Raw genomic sequence first — 24,692 nt, forward strand, 5'->3', positions numbered from 1 at the left:
TCAGAGCGCTTTACATAGCACCAGTTACGTTACATGAGGACACACATTCATTTTTTTGTTAGGCACGGAGAGAGTAAGTGATTTGCCCAGAATCACAGAATGTTCAATGTCATTACCGAGACTCGAACCCAGTTCCCCAGGTATGAGGTCGAGCGCCCTAGCCATTAGGGAAACTCTTCTCCCCTTTCTTCTGTCCCCTGTTTCCAGCTTACCATGGCGAGCAAGGAGTACAAGTTTATTTTTTGCAATCCTTAGGCAGTTCGAGAAAAGCTAGAATCTTACTGCATGTTCCTACACATTCCACGCCACTGCAGATTTTTTTTAAACTGACTTGAATTAAACTGTTCCTGATATCGAACAGGTTTTTGACGCTTTTAATTCTCCACTACAGATTTTATTTTTTTACTTCTTGTTTTCAATTATGCTTTTCCATATGAAAGAGCTGTGCAACAAGAATGTAAGTGGTTTGTGGGAAAGGTGATGCTGTGACCATGTATTATTTGTAAGTACCCTCTGGTGTACATTATAAGGATATTACACTTCCCCTCGGAGGTCCATGACCTTATAAAGGAAGTATGGTTATGGAACTCCTCAGTGACTTGCAATATCTTTGTCATGTATGGCAGGGGGTACTTTATCCCTTAGACCATGTGACAGTGTGAAAGCCTCAGCTATCAGTAGTGGCGGCAGCGAGAAAAACTATGCCTGAAGTGACTAGAATCCAAGAATCGGCTCCAGGTACTACCCTTTCTAGGGCTGAGGCATGGACTTTGATTATGAAACACCAGGCATATAGCACAATTTATGTCACGGATAGTTTGACCCTTGATCACACACTCGACTGATCCCTTGTGCCAACCATCTCCTCTCATGACTTTCATCATTGTTTCTATGGTTGTAGGTGAGGGGCAAAGAGTGAGAACTACAAAGAACTATTCTGCTCACTTTCTGTGTCGAAATTCATGCCCTCTGAGACGAAGAGTAGCAAAGGTATTGCCTGTGGTACCAAGGAGCACACAAGAAGTGGCAGTCGCTACCCTGGCTCCACCAGTCGGCCACCATGGGCAAACCCTTCACATTAAAACTAGAGAGGAAGGTTAAAAAGGTGGCAGTAAATATCAAGTTCTCAATTTATTTAATCTTCCATCAGAGAATTAGTGACACAAACGTATTCAGAGATCAGTCACCAGGCTAATTATTCTCTGGTGGTGCATTGCCTTCGCAACCAGCAAGGAAAAGCAATTTCATGTCCTAAACAGTAGTAATGGTAACTTTATGACTGCTGAGGCCTGTCCTATCATGTTATGTGGAGAGTTCTCTGCCTCAACAGTGGACTCTCCGCAGTTGTAAATTTAATATTAACTCAGAGTTTGTGAATACCGAAAAAGAGTAAACTTACACAAAAATGTAAGTTTACCTTTGTGAACCAGGCCCTGTATTTTTAGTTGCACAGTTCCTTTTCAAATTACATTAATACTTCAATTCCTCTTTTATATAGCCTTTGTCCTCTCCATTCTCATGTGTGATCGTAGCTGACTTAGGGACCGATTACGAGATTTGGAAGTGCGAGGGTGGGTGGTACTCCACCCCCACACCCCCGCACTGCCCAGACACGCCACCGCCCGCCCACCAGATTACAGGTTATTTGTAGTCTGAAGGGTAGGCTGCATGGTGTTCTCAGGGCGGCGCCTCTTTCCAAGGCCGCGGTGCCTTGACAAAAGTACCACAAGGTTTCTGCACGGCTTGGACGTAAAAGTCCATGCCGTGCAGGAACTGTGGTGCATGCACACAGGGGGGGCCCTTTTGTTTCCTCTTGACCAGGGTTGACAAGAAGGAGGAACCTCATAATATACTTGGTGTGACCACCGGGATCCCACCAAGCGCATTTTGGCCTCTGACCGCCACACCACCTTCAGGAAACGACAGTTCCCTGGCGGCTACCGCAGTCTGACTGCCCAACTTGTGCTGTGGCAGTCGGACCATCAGTGCGGCAGTGGTTGGACTACCACCGCCATACCACCACGAGTCTGGCGGTCCTCAGACCGCCAGACTTGTAATCAGGCACTTAGTGGCGTAACGAAACTTGAGGGGGCCTCCCTGTAAAGTACATGGAGTGACCCCTCTGTGGACTCACTCGGGAGCTCTCAGGCCAGGTTACTTTGCTGAGAGGGTTCCCTAGAGCTCAGGGCCCCCCTGCACTGCGGGGGCTGTGGGGCCTTTGTTACGCCACTTCTAGGAACAACACGGGCCCCTGACCCACCTCGTCCTCAAAGTGATGTGGTTAAGGGCCCTATAAAAACAAGGTAGGTGGATGTGGGGTGAAGGAGGGAAGCGCCCTCAGACAAGCTTTGAAAGATGGCTCCATCCCCATGCACGAGGCTGTCGATGGCTGACAGGAGGGCCCCCTGTAAGGCGGGGACGCCCCAATAAAGGGATGTTCTGAGCTCTGGAGGTGAAAAAGACAGCATGCGACCAGACAAAGGCCCTTCAGGGCCCACTAGAGTTGGCAGTGGGGGAGTGATGGTGCAAGCAGAGCATGAAGGGAGAGCAGCAGCACACTCTTACCAATAGTTGCAGACTGTAGGAAGCTTACATCGCCCTTAGTCAGCAGGAGGAGAGGCAAAACTGGGAGCACCTGTGAAGCAGAATGGATTAGGGAAAAAGGATGATGGGCCAAGAGAGGAGGGGGTGGGCAACAGAGATAGAGGGTGAGGGACCAAGAGGGAAACCAGCCGATGAGAGAGCTAAAACAAGCAGGCCGCAGAGGCAGAACGGTAGGTAGAGCACAACAACAGCCATCATGGGGAGCATGGAACAGCAGCAATGAATTATTCGGAAGCAGAGCCGGAGAGAACAAAGAATGAAGGGGAGAGGATGATTCCCAGGAGAGTGAGTATGAGGATGAATGGCAGCAAGAGGAGGGTACAATAGCGAGCGTTGAAGAGGGAAAAAAGAGGAGCCCTCAGGAGGGACACTGACAGGACTAGGGACTGGTCTGGTTTTCAGAAGGCTCTCTTCAAGTCCTGGAAAAAGTACTTGAAAGGAAAAAGGGAACAGACATTCAGGGGAGTTGAGGCAGATGGAAGTAGACTTGAACAGCTGAGAAGAGTGGGGAGATTGATACTGGTGCTCAAGTGACAAAGGGCCACATGCATCAACGAGAAACCTGCTCGCAAACGGGCAGATTAGCAGAATCTGCCCCTTTGCGACCGGTATTTTTGCATTTGGGATGCATCATCCCAAATGCAAAAATCGCTATTTAAGGAATCTCTAAATAGCGATTCCTTAAATTGCGATTGCATTTAAGGAATCCCAAATTGAGATTCCTTAAATGCACTGCATGAAAGTTTAAAAATTAGCGATTTCGCTAATAGGGGGAGCAAATTACCATGAAGTTGAACTTCATGGTAATTTGCAAAAACTTTGAAAAATGCACTAAAGTGCATTTTTCAAAGTTCCATTTTACACACACACATGCCCTTGGGGCATGTGTGTGTGCAAGATGTATTCATATGCAGATTTCAGGGGTGCAACAGGGTGTCCTTTTTGAAGCCCTGGCACCCTTGAAATAGCATGAGCAATTTGCGATTCTCTAATTGAGATTAGCAAATTGAGAAAGTCCTCCCATTCATTCCTATGGGCCTCTAGGCCCATAGGAATCAATGGGGAGGTATTCCTTAATTGCGACTCGCAATTTGCGAGTAGCAATTAAGGAATGTTTAGAAATCGCTATTTTGTAAGCGATATCTACATGCATAGCCTTTTGCTATTCCTTATTAGCGAATCCTTATTTTTCGCTATTAAGGAATCGCAAATGGCATTGTTGATGCATGTGCCAGAAAGAGAGAAAAGAGAAAAGAAAAGAGAGACAGACGTGAAGCTGGGAGAACAAGGAGGAGACAAGAATGGGAAAGGGAACAAAGAAAAGGAGAAGGAAGATGGGAAGAAGTCACCGCACATGGGAGAGCAAGCAGTGCTAGGTAGCCACCTTCAAGTGAGTATGAAAGAACAAATATGTTTAAATAAGTATATAGACTTATTGAAGTTGCTGCACAGGGAAACAAGATGTAAGAATGGGCCCAAAGCACCCATGAGTTACAACAAATATAGACTGGTAGATGGCTGCGTTTACCATTTATGCAAGCTTTAAGTCTGAGAAGAGGCTAGAGAAGAGCGTAAGACAATGGAAGTACATGGATGTCATAAGAACAAAGAGCATCAGTTTTGGGGCCAAGGCACGTTTATGGTATGACAAGGACATTAGGTCACGATGAATCCTGAACCAGACAAAGCATGGGTTGGAATTGAACAATGTACTATGTCAGCATCTGATTATGAACACCAGACTACTTTCCACACTACACACAGCAAGCACTCTGCCACTCCCCCTACAACGTTTTCCAGGACATCCCACTCTGGGGCGTGGGATAGGCAGGGCAGACTGGACAGGGTTGGCATGTCTTGGAAATATAACTGAGTCTGTTACAATTATCAGGGCAAATTCCAATACAAATGCCAAAAGTGCAACAGCAAACACCCGATCTTACAATGCAGAGATCAAGGAGGACAACAAAGGGGGCAGAGGTAGGGGGATAGCAGGAAAAGGCAATTACATCAGTTAAGTTAGAAGTACTGCAACAGTGGTTGAGATTATACCCATTCAAATCAAACAAAATGAGGGAGGGGGAAGCAGAGGTTTCTTCAGCTTCCAAGCCATAATCCTCCTCAATCAAAATAGGGCCCTATGATGACACTATCCACCAAACCACTCTAAGCGGAGATTATATACACCGCAGACTGGGAACATGTGGTTGAGGGTCTCCGATACAATATTTCTGAGACTCTGATACTAAGACTCTTTGTTGTTCATTCTCACCCTCTTTTTGATTGATGATGAGATTATACCTGGACAGAAGAATAGTGGGTTATTTGGAAAAAGGATTTGATGAGGGTTTCAGGATCCTTACATGGGCCCGAGAGTTGCTTAGGGGGGGACATCTAAAAATCTTGCCGGAGGAACGAGCAATTGATACTCGAGAAACTAATGAAAGAGTTGGTAGGGGAAGGATTGCTGACCCATTCATGGACTCCCCTCTAAAAGACCTCATAATTTCCCCCTTAGGGCTGTTTTTTAAGAAAACACCAGGGTAATACCGACTAATTCTTCACTTATCATGGCCAGAGGGGTGGGCTTGGAGGCCCATAGGAATGAATATGAAGACATTCACTATTAGCGATTCGGTATTACTGAATCGCTAATAGCGGGAGCACTTTCAAGGGTGCCAGGGTGTCAAAAGGACACCTTGTTGCACCCCTGAAATGTGCATGTGTGCACATGTGGCGCACATACATGCCCTAAGGGCATGAATGTGTGCCACATGGCACTTAACAAAAAACAAAAAAGTGATTTTTTAAAGGAAATCGGTAATTACCACCAACTTAAAGTTGGTGGTAATTACTGATTTCTTAAGGTTCAAAAGCACTCTTTAATGTGCTTCCTACAGTGCATTTAATGAATCGGTATTACTGAATCCTTAAATGCAAGAGCAATAAGGAATCGGTATTTACCGATTCCTTATTTGCCGATTCCTTACATACATTAGGAATGGCTAAATACGGTCGGTAACGCTGAAATTTACAGAATTTCAGCGTTACCGACTGGTATTTAGCCACCTACATCTTGCCCCTATATCTCTAAGCGTACCCCCTACACCATAGATGTTGGATCCTTTTTCGGAGAATGCCTCGCATTCATTTGCCAAATGGTCAATGCATGACCTGTGTCATGTTTCTAAGATTATAACAAGTTGAAGCATGTTGTTCCAATGAGCTGCATCTTCATGTATCCATGCAAATGTTCCCCCCAAAATAAAGTGTAAGGCAAGCAATAGTGTTATAAGGATCGATGTTCTTTTTCTTTTTTCCCTTCTAAGTACACAAACGTTATTACATATATCTCAAACAGTAAATATCTGCATTTAACATGATTCCAGAGACATATACATTATCCACGTTCAAAAATTGTGATCCACACAATTAACAACTCTTTCTCACTTGTATATACATTCAAAAATTGTGATCCAAACAATTGGCAAGTCTTTCTTTTTTAAACAAAACAGGGTTAAGCATTTAAATGTGGTTAAATCAACTGACTTTAATGGTAGTGTCCTATATTGTTTGATTAGGGAGAGGGTGCAAGTATTTCATCTGTGGTTTATAGTCCTATCAGTTTTAGATGGTCCTTCATAGGGTGTTCGGAACACTTCAATGGTTCTTCAAGAATGTCACTTTTGCCATAGTCATTTAGGTGATTTATACTATTAAGATGTTAGAGATATCCTGCCCACACCAAAATATACGCAGACGTGTTTTGACTTCCCTGTCGGGCCTTGTTCACAGTTGATGGAGGTCTTCTTTAGTGCTTGCAATCGTGTTTTATATGTAAACAAAGGACACTGTATTGCAAACACGAAAAGTGAAGATTTAGGGCCTTCAGTGATTTGTTTAAAGAAGATTAATGAAAATATTTGCAGGGGGGATCATGCTGATCACATTAGATGGTCTTACCTCTTCAGCGGTCTAGTTAAACATGAACTGTCAATCGGTCATCTTGTTTTAATGAGTGTATGGGTCCTTCCTCAGACCTCTGTTGGGGAATAAAGAGACAGACGGAAACCTCTCGTCAGGGGCATGGTACTTTCAGAATGAAAACCCCTTTTATTAAAAAAAAAATTGTTATAATAAGCAGGAGGCACACCTGAATTTGTTTTATCACAGGGAGTCTTAGGATCAAAATCTGCTGAGCTGGGGGGAACCAGAACATTTTGGGGCCTGGTATAAGTAACAAGCATTGGCATAGCCAATAGGTCTTGCCTTTGGGACCTTATAAGTGCTAAGCCAGAGCTATTGACTTTCCCAATGCCTTTAAGCTATGTTGAAAACTTATAATAAAGTGTTCTAAGCATTCTTGTTACCTTAGATATAACCAAGAATACATTATGTAAAACTGAACAATCCTATTAAAAAAGAATTAACTTAAAAAATGCCTTCTAGTTTTTTTGTCTTTGCAAAGCTGGCAACTTCTTCCTGTCTGTACTAATGCTTGTTTGTTATAGGTTTTTTTTGTTAATGGGGGAAATAAACAACGGGAGGGTGGAGGTTGGGAAATAGAACCTGATTACAACATGAGCTGTGGACGGACACTAGGAGAGAATCTACAGATTCAGAGGGCAGACTGAGGTGCTGCTGAGGTAGTATTGTGCTGGTGCGGGAGTGATGCTCATGAGATGCTGAGGCGGTGCCGAAGTGGTGGTGTGCTGGTACCGAAGTGATGATCTGGGGATGCTGAATGATGCTGAGGTGGTGCTGAGCGATGCTGAGTTGGCGCTGAGCAATGCTGAGCTGGTGGTGCTGAGCTGGTGATAAGGTGGTGCTGGGTGATGCTGAGTTGGTGCTGTGCTGAGGTGATGCAGTACAGATGGTGCTGTGCTCATGTTGAGGTGGAGCTGTGCTGATGTTGAGGTGGCGCTTTGCAGATGTAGAGGTGGTGCTGCACTCAGAAAGTCACTGTCTTCCCCCGGGCACTGGGCACTGAGTGATTGATCAAGGTAGAAGGTATGGTCACTGATTTAAAACAATCAGTAAAACATACTCCAAAAACAAGTCCTAGACTTACGGGGGCAAATAAACAAGTGTTCAACCTCACAACAATAAAAACATCATGCCCCTAGAATCCCCATGGTAACTCAGCTTTGCCAACAGCTTTGTTAGCTGGAAGCACGACCTCATCCTAAACAGCAAGCCGGAAGGCTCGTTACAGCGTTGCTTGTATTCCCATGGCAACGACGTCCATCACGTCTATGAAGGCATCCCAAAAATTGCCCGTCCTACAAGCAGGAAGCCAGCATTTCCACAAGACCTCCGCATCTTTCTAGTAAACATTTGTGCTGCCGAGAATGGGCTTGAGATGCACCGGCCTTGGGAGCCAGCAAATAAATTAGGTAAGCAGCTACAGAATCACTGGTACGCGGAACTCATATATTTGTAAACTCATGTCACTCACGTGGCACCTATCACTAAGCTTGGCGGTAATGAACACGCAAGTGTTTCACCTAAATGTAGACATTCTTAGTCAACATGAACAGACAATATTTTCTTAAAGGCATAGTTCAGTCTCCTCCTTTAAAACAAGTCTCACAAATTGGTCTTATTCACCCATTTGATGTTTAAGAACACAATAGTTACACCTACTGTAAATTATAGATTCCGGCAGTCCACCACTCACTTCCTAAGGTAATGCATGTTTGCTACCTAGGTCACCTATACTTACTTATACCAGGCCTAAAACTTTCCTGTTCCCCCGAGTTCAGGAGGGCAGCTGCAGCAAAGCAGATTTGGATCCTCAGACTTTCTGTGATAAAAGAAATTCAGGTATGTCTCCTGCTTATTATTACAATTTAAAAAAAGGGTATTTCATCATGTAAGTACCATGTCCCCGACGAGAGGTTTCCATCCTTCTCCTTATTCCACCACAGAGGTCTGGCGAAGAACCCAAACCATCATTGAAACAAGATGGCCGATTGCCAGTTCATGTTTCACTAGACCACTGAAGAGGTAAGACCATCTAATGTGAACAGCGTGTTACCCCATTTAAAATATTTTTACTAATCTTCTTTAAACAAGTCACTGAAGGCCCTAAATCTTCACTTTTCGTGTTCCCAATAGTGTCTTTTCTTTTCATACAAACACCCATTGCAAGCCCTGAAAAAGACCTCCATCAACTGTGAACAAGGCCCGATAGGAGTCGAAACGCTTCTGTGTGTATTTTGGTGTGGCCAGGATATATCTAACATCTTAATGAAATAAATCACCTAGATGACTATGGCAAAAGTGACATGCTTCAAGAACCATTGAAGTTTTCCAACCACCCAATAAAGGGCCATCTAGAACCCATAGGACTATAACCCATGGGGGTAATTACTTGCACCCCGACCTTAATCAAACAATATAGCACACTACCATTATAGTCAGGTTGATTTAAACAAACTAAAATGTTTAACCCTGTTTTGTATAAAAAAGAAAGGCTTGCCAATTGTTTGGATCACAATTTTTGAATGTATATACAAGTGAGAAAGAGTTATTAATTTTGTGGATCACAATTTTTGAGAACGTATTAAATGTATATGTCTCTGGGAATCATGTTAAATGCAGATATATACTGTTTGACATATATGTAATAACTTTTGTGTACCTAAAAGAAAAAAGAACATTGATCCTTGTAACACGAATGCTTGCCTCACACTTCTTTTTTGGGGGAACATATGCATAGATATATGAAGATGCAGCTCATTATAACAACAAGGTGCACCTTGTTATAATCTTAGATACGTAACACGAGTCATGCATTGACCATTTGGGAAGCAAATGTGAGGCGTTTTCCCAAAAAGGATTCATTATCTATAGTGAAGGGGTATGCTTAGAGATATACATTAGCTGATCCCAGCCCCCTAGATCCTGAACAGGATCCCTCCCCAATTTAAATAACCACTACCTGCAAAGTGACGCTTCTAGGCAGATGCATCACTTTGTAAAGCCCTGCACTACCTTATACCTTCATCAGGTATAAAGAATGAAGGGTGGGCGTTCCCCAGCTAAAAGCCTCATAGAAGTGGAGCAGTGAAATCTATCGGATTTCACTATACCACTTCTAAGACGCTACTGCGTCAAAATCTTATGCCTGCCTCACAGCAGGCGTAAGACTGAGGCAGGCACATTTAACATGGGACTTACCCATGTGTAATGACCCATTCCTGGAGTTGCGTCTGTTTTGCGACACACTCCTGCAATGAGTCATTACTGCGCCTATAGGTACAGCAGAAATACTGACCTATCTGTAACTCCTTGTGACATGGAGCGCCGTACATTAAATATGGCGCATCCATCGTGTCGCAAGGAGGGCGCAGTAAAAACTGTTTCATCGCTGTTTTTGCTCAGCGACGCAACAGGTTTCATAAATGAGGCCCATAAGGTCTTGAGCTAATGACAGACATAAAAAAACTTTGACAAAGGCATAGAGTTTGGAACTAGCAAACAGCTAAGATGATTATTTTTGTTACAAGCACATACCACAAAAATAAAAAAGTGTGTTTAAATGTAGCAACCATATGCTTGTAAAAAAATGGTAAATTTAAAAAAATGAACTACTGTATACAATTTTATTAGAGCAGTATCGCTGATTCCTAGCAAACCTGAGAACTTAGAAACTTAGAAACCATTTGCAGTTTTAATGCACATGACAGGCAAATGTCATTCTTATTGGCACAAACTAAAGGCACTACTGGCTTTGAATTACTGTAATCTGAAGATCTTGTTGAAGCACAAAAGGATGACGAAATAAAATAAAAATGGAACGAAAGAAATATTGACCCATGTGAAATATTGTCCCGATAATGCACTTCTTTTCCTTTTTAGATGGAAGTGCACATGTGGTCAGGTGAAGTTCTCTCACTCACAGTGCAAGAATCTCGATGGCTTACCTATTAGTCCATGCTGTATCCTGTGGTATGCAGAGGCAAAATGTGGATGACAGTTGAACAGACCCAAGAGCGATGAGGCTGGCCCCTCTCCTGTCTCTAGCACTTTTCATATTTCAAATAAAGCATTGATCGAAAATATTTTTGATGTGAAAACCCAGATTACAAGTTATCCATCAGGCTCGGTAAATACCTCACTCTGCAGTACCTGTATTTATCAGGTTAGGTAAATACCTTTATGCCCTCTGTTGCACTCATAATATTGGGCCTTATCTGTGGAGCTGACACAGACGTGATTAACTCTTATGCCAGCCAAGCATTTACATATGCCAGCCAGCCATTAAAACTCCCAATAACTCAGTATATCAGACCAGCATTGCTGCCTACATGTAACCAGAATTGTGTGTTATAGTTCTTTGTGAGCAGCATGTAGTCATGTTAATAACTCAGCTCCTATTTCTAAATTTGGAAGAGCCTAGACTACTAATCTCTGAATTATGGTCAAATGTGTGTTCTTCTCACCTGGACAAAGAAAACTGTCGCATGGCTCCTCTTGCATGGACTCTCCTTTGCATGAAGATGCAGATGGTGCCAGTGTGGTGTTGCAGTGTCGAAATCTCCTCCGTAGCCCGATCTGCTCAACATTATAGAAGCAGGTCTTGGAGCATGGTGACCAGTTAGTCCACTCGCTCCAAACGTCAGTGGTCTCTGTGAATCAAGGAACATAATATATATCCTTAGACGTGTCAATTAATATAACTAAGTCCATCTCTGGTCTCCCAGTACTATCAGTCTTACAGGGGGGTCTGCATCAAAATATGCCCCGATATAAGGGAGTGATACCATCCAGAACCCTCATGCGCAGAACAGAAAATAGAACTATGAAACATATGGAGCACAGACAGTCTTGTCTCCAAAAAGCTCCATATGCCTAGGTAGCAACTGGATTAGGATCTATATCCCCTATTTTTGAACTCCAAAGAAAAGCATCTTTTTAAGCATGCAATATCTTATAACATTGTTGTGGAATACTGATACTAAACTAGCAAAAATATATCAGCTATGAAAATACCAAAATATATACTAGATTGATAAGTTGAAAGAAATGACACCTGGCTGGGGTTCCGGGGACCAAAAAGCCAGATAGCACAAAAGATTTTTGCCATCAGCTTGTGACACTGGGTAGGCTGTTGAGTGATGTCTGGATTAGGCCTTGGTGGTGCACTCCGCTTTTCCACACTTCATGGAGCAAGCAGAGTTCCGACATGGAGCCTAGTTTTTCCTCACTTGCCAACGCAAGTTGGCGAGCATGAGCAACGAAAATCCACCTCCCAGCGAGATTTCTCAATGTGGGCGGTCAGATTTCTCAACGCGGTTGGTCAGATTTCTCAACGCCGGCGGTCGCGGACGGTTGCGACCGATCACGCTGAGAGACCTTCAGTTTGCGTTGAGAAAGCTGCCACTCAGGTAGAACATCTACTCAAGTGGCAAGAAAAGAAGCAGCTCCCTCTTGCGCTGAGCATGGTGCCTTTCACACTGATTTTACAGCACGGGACAAACACCTGGCACTGAAAATCAATGTGAACGGCATGACCAACCGAACTCTTCTGCTTGCAGAACTCCACATAGTGGTTTTAGGTGGAGTTTTTGGGTCAATTCGTGGAGTTCCGCACCGTCCAGGCCTAGTCTGGATATGTGGAGATGCTGGTGGCTAGACCTATGGTGAAGTTTCCTCTGTTATGGGTCGGTTTAAACTGCTCCTTTACTCCCAATTCACAATGCACCAATACGCTAGGATATCTTCATTGATATCACTGATATCAGAAATGGGTGCTGTGTTAACCAAGCCACTTCTACCGCCAATGTAGAGTGTGGAAGGACCAGACTAAATATGCGAGATCTTCAAGACAATCAACACGAGAACAAGATCGACACAGTTGCTAAAGATGTCAACTTACTATTTGCAGAAAGTAACAAATTTAACCAATGCTGAAGCCTCAATCAATGGTCATCATGCTCAAGGTATGCAACGAAAACGTCCTGGGGTGCACAAAGTTTATTTAATTCTTGGCAGAAGAGGTGGAGGGTTACTTCAATCAAATCTCCGGGTGGTGGGTCTGCCAGAATCCATGGAAGGTCATAGTGATAAACTCTTCCTTGAGGAATGACTCACCACAGTGGTTGCCCTGAAAGAACTATCCAACTTGATTATCGTGGAGAGAGTGCACAGAGCCCTGGTGCCATCACTGATGGCTGGTACCCCTCTCAACCTAATCAGAACCTGCCATCTGGCCTAAAGTAACTGCCATCATATTCTCTAAATGGCCAGAGACCAGGTAACATGAATGTTGATACGATATGACAACACCACAATCATGACTTTTGCTGACATTACTTTAGTGGTACCACACCAAAAAGGGTTGTCTGAAGGAGTCAAAAGAAAATGTGTTTAAGATTGAAATATGTACTGTGTGTTGTATCCTGCGGAGTTGAAGGTGATGACAGGTTACCAGGCACAGTTCTTCCCAGATGCAAAGAAAGCACAATATTGAACCACTAGCTGAAAGTCTGAGAATGCTGGGCCTTGAGGGCACTTCTCAAAACCTGGGCCTACTCCAGATGTGGAAGGGAGAAAAGGAGGCTACAGAGAGTTTAAAATGTCAAGGCTGATTCAAAATGTGCAGCCGTAGTTGACACCGTGAGACATTGGGACCGCTTCTTGATTTGCAGTGACTTTGGGGCCCAGACAATGCAGCTACAGTTGCTGAGGCACTACACAGAGTGTACCTCACAAAGATGTGGCCTTCATGGTTGTGCAGTGAATGGGGTGACAACTTTTTTTATAATTTAAACAAAACATATCGCTGTCCCAGTTCTTCCTTTGCTAATAAAGCAGTCCTGCTCATAATTTGGGAGTCCGTTGGTGAATCTCACTACAGTACAGGGAAATCTGGGGTGCCTAGACAGTTCTGTAGCTCATCCATTCTAGCTTGGGCCCCTATCATTGGGTCACTGCCCTGTCTGGCTAACCATGGCTTTCATAAAGTTGGGTGTGCTACTTCACATTGGGGTTTCTGTTGGTGGTGAACTTTGTATCAGTTGGGAAGTTTCTGTTTTGTCCAAGACCCATGTTGCTTAATGTTGTTCACACTCAAAAAATGGACAAACCAAACTCTGAGTCACAGACTCCAGGATGATATTGATGTGCACTTGCCTTCTGTGGTGACCCTCTTAGGGATGTCTATACCTTTTCAGTCACTTCTTTTATTCAGAAGAGCCAGATTTGAAAAGTCTTGCACTGGTGATCTTGGAACAGGGCACATAGAATACTGCCCAACTTTCCAAACTCAACCGCCCTCCAAAGGCACTTGCTAATGCATATCATTTATGATGTGCAGTGGGGCTCATGGTGCTTTTGCCTGTGTGATACAGGGACTAGCATGGGAGAAATGTTAATTACCTGGAGTAATTGGAGTAACTTCAGTAATTATGCATTACTTTTGTGATGCAAAGTTTCCGAAATTATACGATTACACCAGCTTGAGTAATTGAGAGTAAATTTGGGGCTATAATCCTACCACAGAGCACTTTAACAATTAACTAAGAGAGCGTGAGGGGCCGCTGGCTACTGCTATTCATGTCCTGCAGTGTTTAGTGCTGTTTTCTCAGTGCAAAATGCATCCTCTGACCCAATTTGGATGTGAGGGTGCATGTTGGGCGAAGACAAATATCGCTAAACACTGGATTACGCTTCTCCCGTAAAAGTGCATAATTATGAGTACTTTTTTGTAATTATGAGTAATTATGCTAGTGATCTATTCATAATTACGCTACATATAGGGTAGACCCAATGGTGCTGGGACCTGGGTATTCTGCAGTACAGTGAGGGATGGTCTCAGCAAACAATATCATAAGCAAAGGGAATACGATAGACAAATACTCACAATATGTAAAAGAGAATACATACAAACAGTGACTGAGCAGTGTTAATTTAATCACACCCTCATATTTACAAATATATGAAAAACACATTTAGATTACATTGACATTGGGCCCAGGAGAAAAGAAGGGGGTATTAGGAAAAGTGGGTGATTTGTGTGAGGATGGAGTGTCATGGACAGGTAAGAAAAATGGTGCAATCAATCGATTTACATTAGGCTTCCAAATTAGGCTTGTTATTTCGCCACTATTCCACATAAATTTGCACAGTTGTTACTATCCAAGCTACACAGTGAAACACAGTAAAAAATACACATGAGATAGCTTCTTGTTCCCATACTTTTGCTTTTCTACACGCATGCTCAATAAGATAGGAAACTCCCAGCTTCTATAAGTAAGTGGAATTCAAGCCCTCCATCCAAAATGAAATGGGAGAAGAGTTACTGCTGGAAGAAGGATTTGGAAGAGGACCAGATACATACTGGCATGTTCCCCTAAAGGATCCTTCTGGATTCTTACCCTATTTATCACAATTTCTTCTGACATTGATATAACCTCATGGATCTGCACTGCACTAATATTACAAACACAGAAACCCTGTACACTTCTTGCTTGCTTCATGCTTTCTTGGAAGCTAGAGAGACCCTTAGGACTTAATTACGAGTCTCAGAGATCCTTGGACCGCTGGACTTGTAGGGGCACGGCGGCGGTCTCCTGATCGTGCTTTTACAATTAGGGTGGTCAGAGTTCCATTGCCCTGCCACAGCCACCAGGGAGCCAATGTTGCCTGGTGGTGTTCCGGTACTCAGGAAGCATCAGTATACTTGGCGGGACCGCCACGGTCCCGCAAAGCATATTAGGAGTTTCCTCTCTGCCATGGTTTTCATGGCGGCTCCTCCGCCATGAAAACCCTGGCAGAGAGGAAACAAGGCCCCCTTGTGCTTCTCTGCCCTGGGGTGCATGCAGAGGGGCATAACATGAGCCCCCCTATGGGCAAATGGGCATGCACCCCAGTTTCTGCACGGCATGGACTTTTAAGCCTAGGAACTGTTTTTGGCATTCCCATTGTGGTGCCCATTTTTAGAGGCACCGCCGCAGGAACGCCAAGAAAATCCCACCACACAGAAAGAAACTCCTAATCTGGCACAACCATAGTTATAATCATGCCCTTAGTGTCTCATCGGTGCTGGCTCTTACAATGTTACAAGTTAAGGTTAAGGACTTTCCAACCCTGAAAAAAGGTTGTCAATGAATTATCTCATCTGGAAATTACCTTAGTATGTGTTCAATTTTCATAGCCTGCGAAACACCTTACGATTCCTACACCTCTAAACTAGGTGGGGGGTTTCCAGTTTGGAGGGGGGCAACCCTTACGATTTACTGTGGGGCTCCAACTTTGCCATACTCTAAATAAGGCTCTAAGTCCCTAAATTGACTGTTAATCCTCTCCGATTGCTGCTCTTAGAATGGACAAGTGCCCTCTTAGATTAAAAAGGGTTGCTTCTGTGAGATAAATAAGTTCCCCCTGACTTCCAAGTTGCACAGGTCTTCAACAAAATACAGCCTTTTCAAGGCTAGTATAGTCAGTACTGTTTGTTTCCTTCCTGTTTCCTTAATGTTGAGCTGGACTTTGGAGAGTGGCTGAGAAGGAACTGAGAGATTGCTTGACTCTAACTTAAGAGAAACAATATGTTAGCCAATTCAAATGGGGCTACACTTCTTTCTCGGTAATGCATTTATTTTTTTCAATCTCATTAACAAGCCTGCTTAGTTTTCCTATTGCTTAAAGCTACCTCAACGTTTCTTCTCTTCCCCATTCTGACCTGTCATTGAAGATGACAGATGAGTACATTCTTGCTGGATCGCATGAAAACAACACAAGAGGAACTTTAACTCCTAAAGAATTCAAATAAAACAACAACCATCTCAGAGATCCTCAAATATCTCAGCAGGGAAGTTGCAATTCTCCCTCCCAATGTATTTCTACGATACAGTTGTAGTTTCTTCACACATTCTCGCCATGCCATTTCTATTATCTCCTAGGACTAATTATTTGTTATGTATGTCAGAGTGTCTGATGAAAGCACTTCCATAACCAGGACACTGATCTTGAGGCTGTTGTCAATCACAGCAGTTACAGAGTAATGACATCAATGCAAGGCCTGGTAAGGAGGCACTTCTTCTGCAGAGTCATTACACTAATGGATTGCCCGGCCTCAAGCCACAGATAGCATAGCATCATCAAAGGAACACTAGGCCTATCTTCAACCCACAACAAGTGCACCATCACTTGCGCAAGAAAAGGCCTGGCTTCACCTCACAGTGAGTGATCTGCTATCAGAGTAACAATCCTGGCTTCAACCACAGCAAGTGCACCACCATCAAATCACAGTGAGTAAAGTATCTGCTTAATAAGACAGCCTGACTTGAACCTACAGCAAGTAAACCACCACCAGAGTAACCCAGTGTCACTTCACAGACAGGTGGTGGGCTTATGCAAGAGGACTTCCACCATATTTTGCTCCTTCTCTAGTTTGCCACCATGTGCTGTAAAAATTTACCAACTGAGATAAGACTAGACAACTTCTTTAACTTTTTCAAAGTCCCACTTCTAACCCAGCTGTAGAGATGCTAAACCTATACTACATTATCTCCACTTCTGAATGCATGGAGCATGTACACTGCAAAACTCATTGTATATATTTGACTGCACTGCCTATCTCTTGGGTGTCAAAATAGATCTCCACTGTTCAAAGTTATGACATGCCAACTGCTCATCTAACCATAGGCCCCTAATGTACTAATGCTTTTTTCTTTTCCTCATGTCAAATGTAAAGGTCTCTAACATCTATTAGGGTATTGTATTTGCTATATCCTTGCTTGATACCCTAGCCAGTGAACCACCATCACAGTAACACACAGTCTGGATTCCACTTGTTGCAAGTGCATCACCATAAGTGTAACACAAGGCCTAGTTTCAACCAATAGTGAGTGCACCACAATCAGACTCATCAAAGGCCTAGCTCTAATCATAACGAGTCCAGCATTAACACAGTGACAAAGGCCCAACACAAGCCCCCATTAGGTGTAGCAGAAGTTGTTAACATGGCAATAATATTGCATTAAATAGTTACAGATTGGTAGTGAGGAGTGTTCCTACCATTGATACAGGCTGTCTGGCACTGCTGTACATCTCTTTCATCACCTAGGCACGGTAAGCCCCCATTTGCAGCTGCTGGGTTGGAGGGTGATCTGTAAAAAAGTTAACATGCTTCAGAATGCCATGGTATGTTTCTGTTCAAGTGCATTAAGCAGCAGGCCCCATAGATTCCCAAAAAGGTACTGGATGGAGACTGAGTAGCCAGTGCCAAAATTGACATGACTTCAGACAAATATGGTTAGTAATATCTGACCTCACTCCACAGACTGAAACAGTTCTCATAATTTACTAAGCAAGAACTATTCTGCAGCACAAAATGTCGCCTCAGTGTACAATGATAATATTTTTGAATATATGTCAGAATATTGGGTGTTTAATATCAAGGCTACCATAGCAATTTTTATTCCATGTGCATGCTATTTAAAGATGTACATATATTGTTAAGGTGGATATGTTTGGAGTTAAATATTGTACACCTTTACTTTATTTATCAATACATAATCACATTCTCAAAATTTTGGTTGTCAATATTTTTGTTAGGATATTGCAGCAGTATGGTAATGATGACTCCATTTTCTTCTCTGATTCCTTGGCCATATGCTAACAATTTTCATCCTAAAACCCATGCTCAAGTTGTGGATAATGATAATTTGTCTTTTATATATGTTGGTTGAAAGTGTGTTGAAACATGATAACACTATAAATAATAGACATTGCTATTAGCCAATTCAGAATTATGTATTTCACCAACCATGGAAGAAAAAGGTGACCCAGTTGACAGTGTTTCAAAACACACATGCAGACACACACATGCGTCTGTAGCAGAAACACACCACATTGTGGTATTTCTTAGATAGCATGGCTTTGCTGAAGGAGCGTATTTTAAGAAAAATAGTCATTATCAAAAGCAGTGCTAATGTGCTAAAACGCCTAAAGACTGTTCCATACAGAACTCTGAGATGGCGTTTAGCTACTCAGAAGAATGAACTGTTATTTCTCATTATATAAAACAGTAATTTATGTAGTCATGATTGTCTACACTGCCAGTACTTTTTATCTTCCATACCTAAATCTCTCCTGTATGCCTGTTCCACAGCTTCGATCACAAGGAGTCCACGGCGACCATGCCGACCAGCCACAGTTGACAGGACACAAGGAGTCATCACAGGTGACTTTTCCATCCACACACAGGCTGAAAGAAGGTAAGGATAATATTGTTATGTATGGATAAACCCTATTCCATTTAAATGTAAAGGTAAAGGTGAACAGGTGTCACACATTGGTTGTATGACAGACTATTTAGAACAACAATATCGAAATACAAGAATACTGTGTCAAAAATATTGTCTACAAAAAAATCGAGTTTACATTCTTCGTATGAAACATATCAACATATTGTGTGGAAAATATTGTGAACCTGAATGTCATCAAAATAAAGAAAAGAATATTGAGTTAATAATATACACAGCATTTGAGATTATTCATTTTAAATATTAAACCAGTAAATAATAGTAGAACTAAACATGACGATTTTAATATGTAAAGTATTCTTTGAAAGCTATAAAAACAATAATTAAGCAATTTATAAAAACATTAAATTACAAAAAACATACAAATAAAAGTTAACAAACATATCTAAAACACACTCATATATAACTTTTATTCAACAAAATTATGATAGAAAAAATAGTTTTAATTAATACTATGAACTATATATACACATGAAAGATATATTAAAAAAATTATAAAAACACATTTAGGCAATAAAAAAACACATTAAAAATAACAACTGAAAAAACATATATTAACAAAAACATATATTACACTTAATTAAATAGATAAATTAATATAAACAAATTTGCAAATTTTTATTAAAAAGTACATTAGTTCTAAAAAAAATTATCTAAACATTAAACAAAATTGTATACAAATATGAGCAATGGAAAATAAAGAACATTATTACATTTAGTATTCCTACTGCAATCAAAAATATGGAAAGTGTTACACTTGGGAAAGGTTACATATACCATTCTAAAAGCAAATAATTTTCAACAAAACATTTAAATCTATAACAACATCTATTTAATAAAACGTATTCCTAATAAAAAATTATACTACATAAATTAAACCATATGTAAATAAATACAAATGAAATATTAATAAAACAAACAATAAAAAATAAAATAAATTAATGTAAAATAAATACACATCCCTCCCTACTACCTCCAAAAATAATAAACCCCTTACAATTGAAATAAATTATAAATAAAACAATAATACCATTCATATAATAATAATAAAAAGAAAGATGAATACTATAATATTGATAAAATGCATTTCACAATGTTTATTTTTAACTAAACTGAATAAATGAAGAATTAATTAAAATACATCAATTAAATCACTTAACAAATAATCAATTCAATAACTTACTAATTAATTACCAAATATAGACGTAAATAAGATACAAACTTATTTGTAAAAACAATTCTAATTTACATAACGCCCCATCCTATTCCCCTACAAATGCAACAACCCACGACAAAAATATGAATGAGTAATTAAACATACAAAAATAAAATATACATAACAAATCACTAAAGCAATTAAAATAACAAACTAATCGATTAAACAACATAATTAATCACCAGTTAAATATTTGATTCAAATAAAAATATATGATAAAAATATAACTGTTGTAACTTAAATGACTTCCCACTATATTCCGCTACAAACCTTACAACCTGCTATGAAATTAAAGATTACCAATTAAAATATATAAATACCACATTAATATCACAAAATAAACTTACATAATTAAAACAACAATTCATGAATAACTAACCTATATAATAAATTACCAATTCAAAAATTTACCAAAATATAATTTGAAAATAAGAAAAACAATAATGTATCATTTAAATAACTTTTGACTCTATTAACCTGGAAACCGAACATTATAAATATATTTAGAAATGAATTAAACATTAAAAATTGCATGCCTGTTTAGAATACTTTTATGTGTCACATGCCTTAACACAGAATTGAAAGATATCCTCGGTTTTTGTCAGATCTTAACCCTTTAGTGTCGGAGATACAGGGAGACGGGCTCCAACGTAAGACGGTCTACTGGAGATTTGAACGGGCCCTTTTAGTAAATGAGGAATATTGCAAACACATGAATAAATGGATCCCTGTGTTTCTGAAAGAGAATCTAGGGAGTGCATCAGTAGGTGTGGTTTGGGATACTATGCATATGGGGCAAACGTTACAGTTTTTTTCTGAGCCGTGGGAAGGAGGACAAGCATTTGCAATGCAATAGGTCTCGCAATTGTGAGATTTTGAGCTATTGCCATTGTAAATGAAAATGCCTTTTATTTGTGTTTAAAAAACCTGCAATAATAAAAGGCATTGGTCAAAGTTTCTAAAATGCTAGGCCTTTTGCATTGCAAATGCTTGTATTTTACAAGTGCACCATGCTGCACTTTCACGTTAATAGAGGTCATGCCCTTTTCTTTAGACAAACCAGGTCTAAATAATGGTCAGCGGCAGCTATTAAAGTGGAAGTGTGTTAAGGGGCGCTTTTACCAAAAATGCAATTGTTTGTCAGGTTGACAAACAAATGCTTTTTTTTTGTAAAAGCGCATGGTGTGCTGAACATTGCAGGAAAGCATATCGTGCCTGCAGTAAGAAAAACCTTTAAAGAAAATAGTGCTTACAAAGTAAATAAGACATACCGTTTAACAGCCGAAGCAAAAGAGCGAATCCTCATGGGAGGTTACAAATGAAGGCAAGGCGGTACGAAGGAGGGACTAACAAGCGAATCAGAAACCAGCATTTACGAAGGACAATGACACAAGCCAAAGACAAATATGGGCGGAGAGTGGGCGGGGCTTCAATACAGCATGGCTTGCAGAGCAGAGCGTGCGCTGCCCAGGCTCCACATAAAAAGAATAAATGTTTTTATTTCTCCTGACTTTCCGCAATTTGCATGTGTGCTGCTCTGTACAGCACATGCACATACTAAGAAGTGATTAAAAGTTAGTTAAGAATGCCTTTTTGTACTGGATGTATTACCTTTCAGTACAAAACCTATGCTATACTCACGCAGATACTATGGTGCCATGGTGGATGAATGGCGCTAGGCAACATGATTCTGCGCCAGCGCTACAGAGGGCAGGAAATTGATATATCTATGCACATATTGAGCTTTCCTGTTGTCTCCCTCTCACACAACAAAGCACCTGGGTGCTTTGTTGGGTTCTGTGATAGGTTTCTAAATGTGGGTGCAAGCTGTGTTAGGGCGTGCAGGGCCATATATGCAGTAGTGTGATGTTGACTGAAAATTAGGGATTGAAAATGAATCACCACCGTCAGATAGTATTTATTTAACCACGTTTGTGTAGCGTTACATAAAATGCAATAAAAAGTAAACAATATACTAAATAAAATGGTGATGAAAATGTTATTTAGGAGTGGTTTTGAGCTGAGAAGTTGCAGTTCTGATTGCTCTCGATCCGTGATTCAATCTGGGTTAGCCGTTTGAGAAAACAAGTGATTTTAAAAAGATTGTTCATGCCCATGCCGCTAGACTAAACTGCCAAGGAGTCCGTGGACTTTATAGGGTTTCTAGTGGAACGCAATGGTCTGCTGTCCACCAACCATACTTTCCAGGCTGCACTAAAATGGCAGCGGTGGCACAGTGAATGCCCCCTCCCCTGAGCTCTGCCAGCCAAGCCCAGACAGCTCTTCACTAGAGACGCATGTCACCTGCAGGAAAGCCTTTGAAGATCCTCGGGCTGGGAGAGGTTGTCAACAGCATTTTTCCTTTTGTTATATACCTTCGTTCTGCTATTCTAATGAAACAGTCACATGAAGGAAGCAGTGATTGAATACTTTGAGAAGCAAGCTCTGTGCAAGTACCCCGCAAGGTAAAACACAAGGAGGGAGGATACATACTATTCATGCCCTCGGATACCACCGCCTTCTGTGAACATTTAAATGTAAAAATAGTAAATTACTGTTCATGATTTATAATATATCATGCTTGTAGTGATAACAGACTTGCTTAAGACAAGGAAAACAATTGTTAATTATTCTAAATAAACACATGGCCTCTACTACTTAACCCCGTGTCAGGCTCACCAAGCAGCCGTATGTAGATCAGAAGCAAGCAGGACAACAACACAAACCAACAAACTGTTATTATCTCTGTAGCAGCAGGTTTCATGGACTGCTAACGCTTGGTCCCATGGTCGGTGGTTTCGTGGGCGCTGTGCCACTTGTGATCAGCTCAGGTGTAATATAGTCGCTTGTTGAAAACGGAGTGCCCCTAACAGAGAACTTATTACTTTCTCAGCTAAAAATGCCTGGGGCTGCCCCCACCGTGGCACGGTGTCACGCGAAGTTTACAGGAAGAGATGATGATCTGATACGTCCGTGCCTGGCGTGCACAGCTGACAGGGCTTTTCTGAGGAGTGTTGAAAAGTGGGTGAGCAAGCAACGGATATTCTGTGCTGGTGTCTTGTTCAGGGTGACGCTTGTCTGAGAGCGGATAAAGAACTTCCAAAACAAACATCGGCAACGTGAGCAAGTCAAGGGCGTGGCGCGGTGTCACGCGAAGTTTACAGGAAGAGATGATGATCTGATAGGTCCGTGCCCGGCATGTACAGCTGACAGGGCTTTTCCGAGGAGTGACTGGTTCCGTGCACGAGCAAAAAATCCAGTCCGGGTGGGCGGGGCCTAAGGGAGACAGGGCGCTCACCAACCCCACTTCCAAAGAAGCCACACAGAAAACCAATGACAATAGATGTCGCAAGCGAGCAACGCATGCGCTGCAACGCAGGCGAGACCTAAAAAACGGATATTGAGGGACTGGCAGAATACTTTGGCTGAGGAGAAATTGGTTATGGCTACACGTCAGGGGAGAGAGGTGGGGGAGGCCCAACTAGAGGTAGCAGTGATAGCTGAAATATTCGCAAAAAGAGCTGTGGACAAATTTACAGTGTAGACTGAGTACTCACAAACGTTCACTCGGGGCCAAATTTACAGTGTGGTTTGTGACCGAGGGCCGCACCAGTGGGGGTGGGTCAGTGGGGGAGGGGGGCGGTGGTAGAGCACAAAAAAAAACTGTGACCAAGAGGTTGAACACAGGCCCCAGCGGCGGACGCATTCGTCCACTGAGACACCAGACCCGGCATACACACACCTCTATCTCTATCTCTCTCTCTATCTCTCTCTCTCCGTCTCCCTCCCACTCTCTCTCTCTCTCTCTCTGTCTCCATCCCTCTCTCTCTTTCTCTCTTCCCCTCTCTCTCTGTCTCCCTCTGTCTCACTCCCTCTGTCTCACTCTGTCTCCCTCCCTCTGTCTCCCTCTGTCTCCCACTGTCTGTCTCCCTCCCTCTATCTACCTCTCTCTCTGTCTCCCTCTGTTTCCCTCTCTCTCTACCTTTGTCTCTCTGTCTCTCTCTCTCTATCTCTCTCTCGCTCTCTCTGTTCCCCTCTGTCTCCCTCCCTCTCTCTTTCTCTCCGTCTCCCTCTCTCTCTCTCTGTCTCCCTCTGTCTCTCTGTCTCTGTCTCTCTCTCTGTCTCCCTCTCTCTCTTTCCCTCTCTCTCTGTCTCCCTATCTCTGTCTCCCTCCCTCTCTCTCTGTCTCTCTCCCCTTTCTCTCTCCTTCTGTCGCCCTCTGTCTCCCTCCCTCTGTCTCCCTCCCTCTGTCTAACCTCTGTCTACCTCTGTCTGTCTCCCTCTGTCTGTCTCCCTCTGTCTCCCTCTGTTCCCCTCTGTCTGTCTCTCTCCCTCTGTCTCCCTCTCTCTGTCTCCCTCCTTCTCTCTCCCTCTGTCTCCCTCTCCTTCTCCCTCTCTTTCCCTCTCTCTCTGTCTCTCTCCCCCTCTCTCTCTCCTTCTGATGATGGCCGCAGGAGCGAACGTAGTGAATACTTATTTAATATGTATTCACTACACGTGCTCCTACGGTCAACTTCTGTGTTTACTGCCGGTCGAGGAAATGCAAGACAAGGTCTGAGGGCCGCCAATGAAGGCCTGCCGGGCCGCTGGCGACC

General features: G+C 42.2%; 1 protein-coding gene across 1 annotated transcript in view; it reads right to left on the minus strand.

Moving 5' to 3' along the window:
* LOC146796142 (SCO-spondin-like) overlaps positions 1 to 24,692 on the minus strand; it is a 1,481,201-nt gene that overhangs the window by 919,902 nt on the left and 536,607 nt on the right. The window contains exons 62-64 of the mRNA XM_085631266.1: positions 18,698 to 18,823; positions 17,632 to 17,723; positions 11,055 to 11,246 (exon numbers count right to left, since the gene is read on the minus strand). Coding sequence (XP_085487392.1) covers positions 11,055 to 11,246; positions 17,632 to 17,723; positions 18,698 to 18,823 — 410 coding nt within the window. The remainder of the gene's footprint in view (positions 1 to 11,054; positions 11,247 to 17,631; positions 17,724 to 18,697; positions 18,824 to 24,692) is intronic.

The sequence above is a fragment of the Triturus cristatus genome, chromosome 10, assembly GCF_964204655.1.
Source record: "Triturus cristatus chromosome 10, aTriCri1.1, whole genome shotgun sequence".
In the NCBI taxonomy this organism is placed as follows: Eukaryota; Metazoa; Chordata; class Amphibia; order Caudata; family Salamandridae; genus Triturus; species Triturus cristatus.